The sequence below is a fragment of the Myodes glareolus genome, chromosome 14, assembly GCF_982192425.1.
Source record: "Myodes glareolus chromosome 14, mMyoGla1.1, whole genome shotgun sequence".
In the NCBI taxonomy this organism is placed as follows: Eukaryota; Metazoa; Chordata; class Mammalia; order Rodentia; family Cricetidae; genus Myodes; species Myodes glareolus.
This window is the reverse complement of record NC_142039.1, coordinates 51319453-51332941: the sequence shown is the minus strand read 5'-3', so window position 1 is coordinate 51332941 and position 13489 is coordinate 51319453. Positions and strand designations below refer to the sequence as shown.

The following is a 13489-nucleotide window of genomic DNA, read 5'->3' as shown; positions in this document are numbered from 1 at the left end:
GGGGAGGATAGGCAGAATGAATGTCACTGCAGCCTGTAGTTGCAGGTGTCCCCAGGACTCAGAGAGAACCAGTGAGGACCAAGCCACTTAGTGGGTCATCACCGTATTCAATTGGGGTCAGGGTTAATAGCTTGGCAGCCAGGAGATCCTGGTACTAGGGCTTTTGATGAGGCCTGAAGGCTTGCCAGAAAGTGACAAGAAAACCAATCTCAGGAACAAGATCTCATCCATGGGGAAAGGGTTGGGAAAGAGAGTCACAAAATCCACAAGGGCCTAGAGGAGCTGTAGGATTAATTACAGGCAGCTCCAAAGGGAAGGCAGGAAAGAGGGCATAAAAGAGGCACAATAGCCCAACTGGGCCTAAAAGAACTATAGGATTGCAGCTCTAAAGGTGCAGGGACAGGGTCAGGTGAAAAGGGCCAGAATACACTTTTAAGACCTTGGTTTGAAGTACCTCTGACTCCAAGAGGTGCTGGACCTCAGTGGTCACTTCCTCGGACTCAGGGAAGCATTTAGACCTACCAAAGGGGAAATTATCTAGTTAGGTGGATGGGGTGCCAAGAGATGGGTCTGTTGCCAGTGTACTGGAGATGAGAGATAAGGTCCCAGTGTGACTCAGACCACAAGGGGTAGCAAAGGCGCTAGGAGAGTCTATCTTGGTCACAGCATCAGTGTGTTACAGCTCTGAAGGAAAAGGTATCCTGACAGTCAGGAGCCAAGATTATGACAAAGTCACACCACACAACAAACTCCACACAAAATTTATTGGGGAAAACACAGAAGGGTGGCTGCCTCAGCTCAGGAGAGAAGCAACCCAGAAGAGAGCAGGAGGCAGGCTTTATATAGGGTTTCTTGAGAGTAGAGCTTTCCAGGGTGGCCTGATTGTGGGGCAAACTCAGGGATTAGTAGGATTTCAAGTCACATTTGGCTGCCTGCATCTGAAGGGGCTGGGTCAGGCTGTTACCCAGGTTAGAGTATTCTGGCGGGCAGAGCCTGGCCACTCGCTTACACCTCAGGGGGCTTACACTTTGCTACTTTGGCACCTTTCGTTTCTCATCTCCATAAATCTATGCTTCTAGTCTTTCAGCATTTGCTTGGCTTTGCGAGTTGTTATTTGGAGGCTGAGGAGATGGTCTAATGACATGAGTTTGATCCGTGGAACCCACATTTTGAAGGAGACAACCTGAAGTCCTCTGACACACATTCCAACACACACACAAAAATAGAAATAATAAAAGTCACTTTGCCTAGTCAATGTGCCGGATCCTCACAGGCACGGTGGTCCACAATTTTGACAATGACACCCACCCTTGACTGCAGTGCAATCTGCAGTCCACATATTGGTCTTGCTTGCTAGAAACTTTCCATTTCCATTGCTCTTCTATCATAGACATGAAAGTAATATCACTTTCCTTTCAAGCTCAAGTACACACTTGAGTGTGAAATAACCCTTTTCTTCTTAGGGTTATTTAAACCTTATAGCTTTCAAACACAACAGGAAAATTAAGATCACAGTCCAGAGTAAAAAAAATATCATATTGCTCCTGTTCTCCCTTACAAGCCTCTGGCCGCTTTTTAGCTCTGATCCATAGAAACTAAACAGCTAAAACTTAACTCATGAACTGCCAAGAGGCAGATCCCAAGGCTGACAATATCTATTACATCTAAGAATCAGGAAAACAGAGGCCTGGCTTCAGCTGCAAGTTTCCTGAAGGAGAATTTTTGGGAATGGGATCCATAAATGTGCTCAATCATCCGAGAAACTTGGGGAATGTAAGCATTCAATGTAGTGATACTGCATTAAGATCAGGATGTCTGTGAGTTTCATACACTTTGGTTTTAAGTAGATGTTTGATGACTTCCAATGAGTTTTTCTTAAACAGCAAAGATACCAAATAAGTAAGAGGCATACCAAACCGCCTACCATTGCTATATGTAAATACAGCTCTTATTTCTTTGTTCATTATTTTCCTAAATGATTCCTGAGAATCCTGGAACTGGAATGTGTGATGCAAACTTATGCTGAAGTAAGTTAGCTGTTGCTTGTTTATTTACTGATAGTTTTCTGAAAGGCCGGTCACAGGTCACAGAAAACATGTCTAGCATTTAGGTTAATGTCAGAGAAATTTCTGGAACAATAAAAATACAAAAAGAGATAGTAAGTAGCATCTGTTTGCCACACTGTCAGTCAGTCCCACTATTCAGAGATGCTTAGTGACACTCTCATAGAATGAAAACATAAGACATACATTTTCACTCATTTCATATGGTTCCCATTCATCATCTTGACTCTTATTTTTATCAGTCCTGAAGCTTTAACAACTAAGTGCTTGCATTCATTGTTTTATCTTTAGTTACTTGGACTTCATCCTGTCACTTTTAGATTCATAAAATAACCTGTATTAGGAGGCAACATGCCTGTATTATTTACTATCTCATCTTGGTATTTATTATGAAATTGACAAATGAACCTTACCCCAATCTTGGTACCATGACAGCAGTTTATTCAGAGACTTTAAACTCAAATTCTATGGAATTACAGCTCTAACATCTAAGACAGTTCCTTCATCTCTACTTCGCCTTTGGGACCTAACTGCAAAGGAGATGGTATACAAGGACTAGATGAGGGGAAAGTAGGAAACTGATTGGGGTAATGACAGAATGACTTACACAAAAAGGTAATATACATGAATCTAGTGTAAAGTTCACTGCTAGAACAAACTATCAAGAAACATCTGACTACTCTTTAGGTCTGCCAGAAGCCAATTTTTGCCATTATTTTTGATGAGTTTAAAACACAACTCAATATAAAGTAACCCTGTGGCTCTAAGTCCTGTTCTCCATACTTTAGATCTTCTCAATGGGTCTGAAGTTGTATTTCATCAGATAAATACTAAAGGTCTTTGGGCTCCTGGCACACCCACTCATGCAAGCTGCACAGCTCTTTTCAGATCAGATTAAAAAAAAAATACCTTTAAGGATGAGGTGATTATGAAGCTTCAATCCCCTGCCAGCCCAAGCAGAAAATTCTAACAGGGACCTTTACAAAACCGCTCAGAGCCTCTGCCATCGGACCTTTCATTATTGAGACCTGACCAGGCTATCTTTGACTCTACCTGCCACTTGGCTATTTAACCCAGCTAAGATCAACAGACACTTACTCTTTGCACTTCCAGTCCTGTTTTCTGTGCTACAGATTCATACTTATGTCTGTTGTTTTTAAAGCTGTCAACAGTTCCTAAATTAGTAAAGTTGAGGGGTAAGAAAATCCAATACGCCTAGCTTTCACACTGTAATGTGCCAAGAGAAAAATCAGAGAAGGAACATGAATACTCTGAATTCTGTACCGAATGCTTTGAAAACATTTTGACATTTGAGTAAGATCAACAGCCTCCAAGTTTTAAGTTGGACATTCCCCTTCAGGCCTTCCCAAGGCACTTTTAAGTCTTCTAAGAACTTTGTATGTATGGTTCATGTGTGCACACACATGTAAAGGCTGATGCTGGGTGTTTTCCTATGTCACTCTATTTCTGAGGCAGCATCTGATTCTGTAAGAAAGTCTGGCCAGCAAGTCCAGAGTACCCCATTTCTGCCCTCCCAGCACTGGGTTACAGGCACAAACCACAATGCCCAGCTTTTATGTGAGTGCTGGGAATGTGAACCCAGGTTCTCATGTTGCTTGGCAAACACTTTAGTGACTGAGCCATTTCCCTGGGCTCCTTTTATCAGACTTAAAGATTCCCATTTGACTTTAATGAACGTTTGAGCAGAGTTTCTTTGCAAAACACATCTGCCACTAGTGAAATGAATTCAGAAATATCAGGTAATAAATGGTGTCTATAAAGAAAACACCAATAGACAATATGGGAGCAAGAGGCATACTTTATTAAGCTTCCTACTAGGTTGTTGGGGATCATTTGCTGCTACAATGTAAGTTACAATTCAAATGGTATCACAAACAATTAGGATACACATCAAGCATTTTCTGAGAGCAGCTGCTGTATCTTGATCACTAAATGGAATGGTTCTTCAGAAGAACAGTCCCTTACCCTATATACAGAAGAAGAGAAAATAAGGATGCCACAGTGGTATCTCAATGTAACCAACAAAAGAAAAACAAAACACATTTTATAGTCAACTTTGTACACAGCATCAACATGTAAAAAGTACAATGAATTTGCAGTGAACATTTGTATAAGAACATTTCATGTAGGAGAATAAATTCATGTTGCATATACTATGCCACAGAACAATACTTTCTTAGAGAGTCCAACTGCTAACAGTATCATAAGGAAGCACACTACATATCACATTTCACTATATAATCTCATTGCCAAAATAAATACATTCATTTCCTAAATGCCTAACCTAAATTTGAATACATGTAATTCCTTTGTTTCATTTCAGTCTATTTGTGCCTATGCACATAAAGTAGACTAGGATAAATGCAAACCTGGGGCTAAAATGAGAAAACTACATTTTACTAAGTCTGTTACACACAATAAAATATGTATTTTCTATTCCAAAACTGTCCTGAGTATTTAGTTTCATTAGGAAAAAAGATGGTAATTGCAATGGCAAGATAGAAATCACATTATTATTTTTCAACAAAATAGCTGAGAAAGTAGCCACTGGGAGTAAAGACCCAGGTTTTCATTCAGGACTTCAGTGTAAACACAAATACTGAGAGGTTGCTGTCTATACCAATAAGCTGCCCCTGTTCAGAACCGCCAAACTTCCTCATTTCTGATGGTCCCTGAGAACAAAGTCTGCCAAGAGACCTAACATCTACAATGGATGCTTCCTGACTGTCTTTTCCTCCTCTAATCTCAGATAAACAAGTGTCTGAGAGTTATGCTTAAGAGATTTCTGAGCACTCTTTGAGGTGTGTGCATGTATTGCCCTGAATAATGGTTTTAACATCAGAATATCTTTGGATTAACTGCCCATGTACATAATGACTACATGAATATCCATGTATCTTTATTTCCTAAGAAGAACAAGACTTGGCTTTAAAATTTTTCTAAAAGACAAAATAGTTTTATGAACCTCAAGTCTGATAATCACTTGTCATTTTCCCATAAGGTATGAAAGTCTAAAGCTCATGACAACTTTATGTGGAAACGGCTCAGACACTCAGAAACACAAACACAGGTTTGATAAATAGGGTCATCAGTCAAATGACCTCAACCTAATAGAGGCCTCACACACCTCCAAGCTTCTTCCTCAGCGAAGTCACCCACCACATAGAATGGAGTGTACCTGATACAGTTTACAGAGTCCCTTTGGGAAAAGTAATAGTACAGTACCATGGTTCATACCTCCCCCTTGTCTGCTATTACTATTTTAAGTCTCTGGCACTAAAAAGCTGGTCATGAAGGACTAAGAGAAAGAACAGCTATTAAAAGAATCAAACAGTTTATTAAAATTTTACTACTCATACAATTTAGGTGCCTGCTTAAAGTTAAAGAATTATTTTAAAAAGAAAAGGAAAAAAAAAAAACCAAAAAAACAAAAGGAGGGATTCATATAGGCTAAGCACGCCTTGATCTCAAACTCTTACTGTCTCCACTCGACCGGGGTGGTCAATACACCCAACTTGCAGATTACTTCCAAATGTACACTGATTTGGCAGCTATTGTTTTCTCAATGACTCTGATGACCATGAGTGTGGGCTTTTTCTATGACTAAGCTGATTCTCACTTTAGAAGAAGGGTGTAGCTGCAGCAAATGTGATAAAAACACTTTACAGACGAGCACAACAGCACCACTACTCTAACTACCACAGCAATGACACCCAAATTATAATGCTGAAACTAAAAATGAGAACTGAAAAGGTCTTTTATGGGACAGAAGCCTTGGCTCATGTCTTCTGGCTGCCGTCATCTTCCATTGAGCCGCACCTAAAACACAAAGAACAAGTAACAAGCAACTTTGTTTTTTTTTTTTTGCTTTTGCTTTTTTGTTTTTTTAAAGAGTAGGCAACAGCTCTGAAGGCCTAAGATGAATGGTTTCTAGTGGAAATTAGCTTATTAACTATAAAATGAAGCCATGAAAACCACCAGAAGCCAAAGCATTAACTACTGAGTGAAAACAACTACAAAAGACTTGACTATGCAGCATACCAGCACCAAAATAAAGTAAGTCATGGTGGGAAACTCGCTACTCAGATCATTAAGGTGGACGCTGCACCTGTGACGCCTTGTTTAAAGGCCTCACTCTACCCATAGATGAAAATCACCTTGTACTTATTTTAGTAAGTCTAACCATGAAGAGACGGGGTGTAGGTTCATAGGTGGTTTATTATCTCATCTATCACCTTCCTGGCTGTGTAGTTCATTTCATGTCTTTAAATGGAGCATAACCCACCAGGAGAATGCTGCTACTCTGATATTCCATTCTTGAATGCACCAAAATGTGCATGCTTGTTGTAATTAGGTGCCTGGGTGAATAAAAAAATCCCATTTACAATGTAAAAATATTATTTAAACCCCCAAATTTTATTGTTCTCATAATCCTCAGGGAGACAAGCAATAAGTTTACCCACTCCCAAACAGAAAAGATTACACAGGATTCTGAAAATTCTCTTATACCATATTAAAAGTACAAATTCCTTTGTGTTGCAAAACCAAGCTGATTTACATGATTTTGTTTTAAATTGTTGCTAAATGTTTATCTACACATGCTGTCAGAAATAACCTTGTTAAGAAGGTGAAGCTGGTGTCTCAGCAAATCAGACCCCTTGGAGAAGGCGTCGAATGGCCTGTGCCCCGTTTTCCTTTTTCTCTTTCCGCACCATCAAAAGGAAAAGTGAGAAAATAGCAGAAACATTAGTTAAATCCTGAGTTATACCCCATAACCTACAGGAATAACCTCACTACACTGAAAGCTGATAAAACTTTTTATCTGGGTGAAATAATTAAGACCCTAATAATTAAGAAAAATTTAAAACTCAGGCGAGACTGAGTTATATCTTTAGCAGGTAATACTTTCAGGAGAAAAACAAAGACTGTTTTTAACTATTTACAGTTTACCTGACTTACCAGCACTGAAGACAAAAATCTTTTAAAAATGGCTACAAATGCCTTGTTCACAAAAGACTTTATTATCTAGTGATGCATACTGAGAACATACAGAATTCTGCACGGTCCACTTCCCATGCAGGAGAACAATGTTCACTTTACAGTAAGTGAGTGTCAACTGTTTATGCAATAGACAACACTTTAAAGTCACATTTTTAAAGAAAAGCTTCATTTACAAAAGAAATAAAAGGTAAAGAAGCAATTACCGCTTTTAAAAAGCAGCTGCTTTGTTCAAGAGTGGGAGGTTTATGCCTGTATTGAAAGACAACATGATCACAAATAATGCAAACAATGAACAAATGAAAAAACACTTTTACCATAAAGCAGTACACTTTCAAAATGACATACAAATAGTTAAAAATCTCATTATGCTGTCTATCTTTTAAATATGAGGACTTTCAGAAGTAGGCCTCAACATTTTAATTAGTAAATGAAAACTATGCAGTTTCTATGTCACTAAGAACTGTATTTAACAAAATGTATATAAAGTCTATAGCAAGTTGATTTAAAAAAAAAAGTAAAGTTAATAAGAAACAGTACACTGAAGGCGCTCTATCCATCAAGCGCATACGCTTCAAATTTTAAATGTGATGAACAGAACAGAAACTGTAACTATGCCAGTCGTGATGCCAGAAAAATAAAACAAGATCAATTATCACACATGCAGGAAATTCTGCCACAAAGCTATCCCTCATTTTCAATTATTCCAATAAAATAACATCTTAAAACACTGGTGATGTTGATGGTTTAGCTTACCTTCAGTGTACTGAATGTTGTACACAACCTGCTTTAAAAGAGGAGACATCCCTGCAGGCAGGCTCAAGAAGGAACAGACTCCCTTCGGCACTGACTACACCAAGGGCATGCTGCTGTGGCCTGCACACACACACCTAGGAAAACGTGAATATAAACAGCATTTATGCTGGCCATTGTATCTGAAGACCAAAATGAAGCCAAGTCTGCTAAAAACAAATCAACCACCCAGCACTGCTACTCATAACAGATGCTTTTGTCTTTTATGTGAACTGCAACCATATACATTAGCACTTTAATTTTGTGCAGTCTTGGCAATTAAAACATTTCTACAGTGAAATTTCACATAAGACACAAAACAGTTTTAACTAACATTTCTAAAAGAAATATCACCCTTGGTGTTAATTCAAATATATCATGCTTCCTCAAATTTGCTGCAGAAATATTTATAAGTTTATATACATTAATAATAAACTGCTGTGAAATTTCTTCAGTCTTTGTATTTAATTACTCAAACCCTTGGAGTTTCTTCATCTCGTTTAAATTTTTTCCTGGATGAATGCATGCTGCAGGGCCTGGTTGATGCTAATTCGCTTAGCCGGGTCCAACATTAGGATCTGGTCCAACAAGTCCTTTAGCTGGTGTACTTTTTTACGTTGATCTTCAGGAAGTCGCTGGCACCCAATCAAGTCAGCCAACAGGTCCTTAGTTGGGTTAATGGTGCTCATGACAGTAACTTTCTCCTAAAAATAATTTTTACAATGCATGGCTCTAAATAGGTTACATGTATGTAAATGTAAACCAAATATTGTTTGTCTATATTAATATATAAACAAGAATACTGATGAAGACCAATCATGGTTTTTATGTAGTTTTATCCTCCACAGCTTTTCAAAGAACAATCAAGGAACTTAAATGGGAAAACCTCCAATTAGCCATGAAAACAAAAGTGAGCATCTGCTGCCTAAACTATGCTTTCCCTGGTCTTATTCCTCAGTGGCAACAGACAGTCTGAACCAGGCCACGACCAGAACAAGTTACTCAGAGCTCTAACAAAGCAAGGGTTTGATATTACAGACCAAAACTTAGCAAATTATTATTTCATCCTGTAGGTTTTAGAAAGGTTGATACGGAACGTGTATTTCAGCAATGCTGGATAAATGTGTTTAGGAGAGGAGGTAACCAGGATATGATTCAGCTCATGGAAGTCTGTGAGCAAAGGCATCAAGCCCAAGTATGCCTGAACCAGTGTGTTTCTTAGACAAGAGTGGCCTTGCAGCGAGGAGAAAAATGCTAAATAAGGCAGAGTTTATGGAAAACTTGGCTTGTGACTCTGCAAACCTCAAAATATAGAAAACATCCTCCAATAGCAATATAGAAGACATATGGAAAGTCAGATCAAGGGATCTAAGTGAGGTGGCAAGGACCTAAATTGGGCCTATTGTCCCATAGAGAAACAAGTTCACTCCCTTCACTGCTTTCATAGCCTGATGTGCTTTACTCAGGAATTAATAGCAAAAAGAAATTGCATATTTTGTTGTAATTTTAAAAATAATCACAAATGCACATGCCACACAGAACTCAATTCATGGCTAATGAAGCATACAGCATCGGGGATTTAGTGCAGTGGCAGGAGCACTGACCTAATAAATGTGAAACCCCATCTCAGTCCCCACATTGAAAAGACAAATAGCAACCACCACTGTGGCACACTTAAGTCAGACTTACCCTCTCTGTTACTTTATCAACCTCTATGTACATGAAGTTCAGATTTTGGTCAAAATGTTGGTCTTTGAATACACCTTTCCGAATCATCTACAAAACAGGGTAGAAAGGGTTTTAAAATTACTATAAAGCAGCCTCACACACTACCAATTCTATGCAATAATTAATGCAAACATTATTTAGGACTCTCTGGCTAGGGCCCAGAAGCCCTTGTATGCAGAACTAAGAGTGCTATCAAGTAAGTCTGCCATGCTTAGCTACCTTCTCTTCTGACCAGTGCACTCCCTCACATGTTAACTAACTCATGGGCCGCTGCTCTTCATTCTGTCTTTCATTTACTGTCTCATGGTTGCAATTCTTTCTCATCAACAAGAGTGCCCCTTCCTTCTGCTACTGAAAAGGGAGTTCTCTTTCATAGTTTTTGGCTGATTAGAATCATTAATTGGAACCCCTAACAAAAAAAGGAGCCTCACAACAGCCACCTACCCATGCCTCTAGGAGCTTTATTTTACAAGCAGTAGTCTAGATGACAAAGTGTTATGAATCTTTAAGTCTATCGGAAGGAATTTATCCTACCTTATTTGGCATCTTTCCTTTGAGGTCCATGGCGAGCTTCAACATATGGTTATTAGTTTTGCCAGGAAATAAGATTTTTCCAGTATAGAGTTCATATAAGGTGCAACCTACAGACCACATATCGATACCATAGTCATAGCTTTTACCTATAACTGAAAACAAAATGGAGGTTTTAATACATGAGAATAAGAATGAACAACTCCTTAACTTTTATTTCCAGTAATGGGGACTACCTGAGCTTGAACTATAGCCACATCCATGTCTCAGTTTAGTTTCGTGTTCTTTCCCACTAACTTTTAAGAGATATACTTAAAAAAAAAAAAAAGAAAGAAAGAAAAAACAAAAAACAAAAAAATGGCAACAGGTTTAACAACGGGAGGAGAGAACTGGAGAGACAAGCACAGGTGCTGCCTTCCTTCTCTCTCTCCATTCACCTTTGCTGGAGGTGCTAGTCCACCTCAACCCAGGCAAGAGGAAGAGCAAACCAAAGGTCCCACACAATCCATAAACGTGATAATCAGACCTTGAACAATCAAGAGCAGTCTTCTAAAGTCGAGGGTTTTCCACAACTGTTTTGCTACTCTTGCTCGACATGATCAAGACTCCTGCCACAACTACCTTCATTCCACCTGAGGAGGATGAACTTGCTATGGTTCCCTTCCTCATGAATGAACTCGTGCAGCTGCTGAAGTGCGATGGAAAACAGTGCTTAGACATTACACACGCTGCCGCCACCGCAGAGGATGGCCCAGGTACAAGAACACTCTAAGAAACTTACTGATCTCCGGAGCACGATAAAATCTACTGACAAGATAAGGCGTTATGTCATTATCTGCAACATGTGAAGCCGATCCAAAATCACAAAGCTTTAAAATTGTTTTTGATTCATTGACCTGCAAAACATTTTTCAAGAAAATTCAATTCATGCCAGGAATAATTAGGCAAATTAAAACTGTCTTTTAAAAATTTATATTATACTCAATACAAAAAAATCATACATTTAAAAATTCCTTTTCTATTATACAAGTTCCTAATTATAAAAATGTGCTCTTAAAATATTATATTACAACTAGTAAGATTGTTTTTTGACTAGTAAGGCAGCATGGGGGAACATCAGGCCTATTTAATTTTACTTAACGATATTTAAAATGGATTTGAGTCATGAAATAAAAATCTCATTTCATAAGGCAAAACATTTCGAAGATTTCCTTGAATGCCTAAAGTCAAGTTACTCTCTAAAAAGAACATGAGAATGTTTATCCAAAAAAAAAAAAAACAAAAAACTAAAGTCAACTACCAGTTGCCAGAAAAATACAATGGCAAAGGAAAGATGACACTTAACACTAAATGATTCTTCATCTGGTTACCTGGTTTCTGTCCACTGTAATCACTTAAAATCTGAAAAATATCAAATCCCTTCAGTATAAAGTATTAGTCAAGAAAAATGTAAATGTATGTGAGAGAACTGACAAACATGAACTCTATTAGCCATCTGTCCTTGTTTCCTTGCCAAGTACTCCCACATATACAGTAACAGTGACATCTGCTGAGAAAGGCTGGAGCTGCTCCCACGACTGCTGCCACTCACGATCAGAAGCATGTTCAGGATTAACAAGCGAAGTTAATTCATATTCCAGAGTCCCCCCCCCCTTCTAAAGAGACACATACAAATGCTGAGGTGGGACTTGAACACGGCCTACTAATCCCAGTCCCGTGACAACTTAGTTTAGCTGGCTCTAGAACGCTCTGTGTGCGGGGAGTTATCACCACAAGGTGAAACTATTGGAACAGGCTGGACTGTTACTGGAACCCACAGAATTGAGCTATAATAGTTTCTTTCCTACAGTCCCAGAAAGAGCCTTTCTATGCAGCTCAGGCTGGCCTGGAACTTATTTATGTAGACCAGGCTGGTCTTGAACTCACAAAATCTGATTGCCTCTAAGCGCTAAGATTAAAGGCCTAAGCCAGGAAGCTCAGCCAAACACAAATTATTTTAAACTATAACACAATACCGACACTGATTTTTTTCTTTACTTTGGAGGCCAGCAGAAAGTTATCTTAAAATGGTAAACATTTTTTGTGAACAATCAAAACAACAACAAAAAAATGAATCTAGCTACTTAAAAAGTTCTAACACCCAGAAAACACATGGAACCACGCACCGGGGAACTTGTGAGCTGGATACAATGCATTCAATTAGCAGAGCTCTACACTCACTTAGACGGTGTTTTACCTGGTATTGGGCACAGTGCAGGGCCCTCACATAGGCTCAGCATACACCACCGCACCACACCCTCAGCACTGCCTCTCTTTAGTTTGCTATGCAACTTTTATTCCCCAGGAGGAACGCTGCACATGAATCACACCGTAGCTAAAACTAGGCTAAAAGCATTCATTAGGTTGACAGGAATGAAATCAGTTCTAGGTGTTTTCTAGGATTGCCCCCCCCCCCCGTAGTTCCCAAAATTCATGTGAAAATCTAAACTAACACTAAAAGGAAAAAAGAGGAGCTACTGCCAAACATCTCTAAGTGCCATAACAATACACAGGTGTTTGCTATGTATCTTCTAAACTGCAGGTGTTTGATATATATGCTGTATTTCACAATTTTTAAAAAGACCAATCTGAAGTAAAAAAATAAGTATAAATTTGGCTACTCAATTTCTTAATTCACTTACAGCATACCTACCATTTCACTAATTTCTCAGTAATCCTACCCCTAAGTATATTAGACACACAGTACAATACAATAAATACAAACCAAGTATCAAGATAGGATGTGCATGATTATTAATGCCACAGACTGGAAGGAATTACTTTAAGACAGACGGTATGTGTGGTTTCAGTGGGCAAAATGCTGGCTTTACAAGTAAGAGGACCAGAGCTCAGGTTCCAAGCACGCACTCAAGATGGGAGTGGTGGGAGAACTGTATTGACACAGGACACTGCCAGGGGCTCACCGGCTGGCTAACCTAGCTAATGAGTAAGCTTCAGAATCAGTGAGAGTCTCTGCCTTGAAAAATTAAGATGGAGAATAAGAGGAAAGACATTCTATGCTGACTTTTGGCCTCTACATGCTTACACATGGGCACAAACACCTTAAGTACACATGTACACATTCATCATACATATAATCACACAAAATAACTGATCTAAAAATTAGAGCCTCAGGAGTCATTAAACTTCATGAGATCACAATTTGGGGGTATGGTACTGGATGGAGATTGAACCCAGAGTCTCAGGCATGCTGGCAAGCACTCTTCTCTACCTCTGGGCTACATTAGCCCCTTGCCCAATCACAATCTCTTTAAGAATTTAGTTTGTCACAGCTCGAACATGATCTCAATAAAGAA

At 39.0% G+C, this 13489-nt stretch overlaps 1 protein-coding gene across 12 annotated transcripts in view; it reads right to left on the bottom strand.

Annotated features, from left to right (window-relative positions):
- Window positions 1-3864: 3864 nt before the first annotated feature.
- Prp4k (pre-mRNA processing factor kinase PRP4K) overlaps window positions 3865-13489 on the bottom strand; it is a 33808-nt gene continuing 24183 nt past the window's right edge. The window contains exons 12-17 of one of the 12 annotated variants that reach the window (XR_015005130.2): window positions 10915-11029; window positions 10137-10288; window positions 9564-9650; window positions 6700-8578; window positions 6370-6442; window positions 3865-5903 (exon numbers count right to left, since the gene is read on the bottom strand). Coding sequence is in view for 1 of the 12 variants with exons in the window: in XM_085699354.2 (XP_085555480.1) it covers window positions 8375-8578; window positions 9564-9650; window positions 10137-10288; window positions 10915-11029 (558 nt within the window). In the remaining 11 variants the exon portion in view is untranslated. Of the gene's footprint in view, window positions 8579-9563; window positions 9651-10136; window positions 10289-10659; window positions 10822-10914; window positions 11030-13489 lie in introns of those variants that run through there. The other 11 variants (XR_015005132.2, XR_015005133.2, XR_015005136.2 and 8 more) reach the window with 11 other exon arrangements.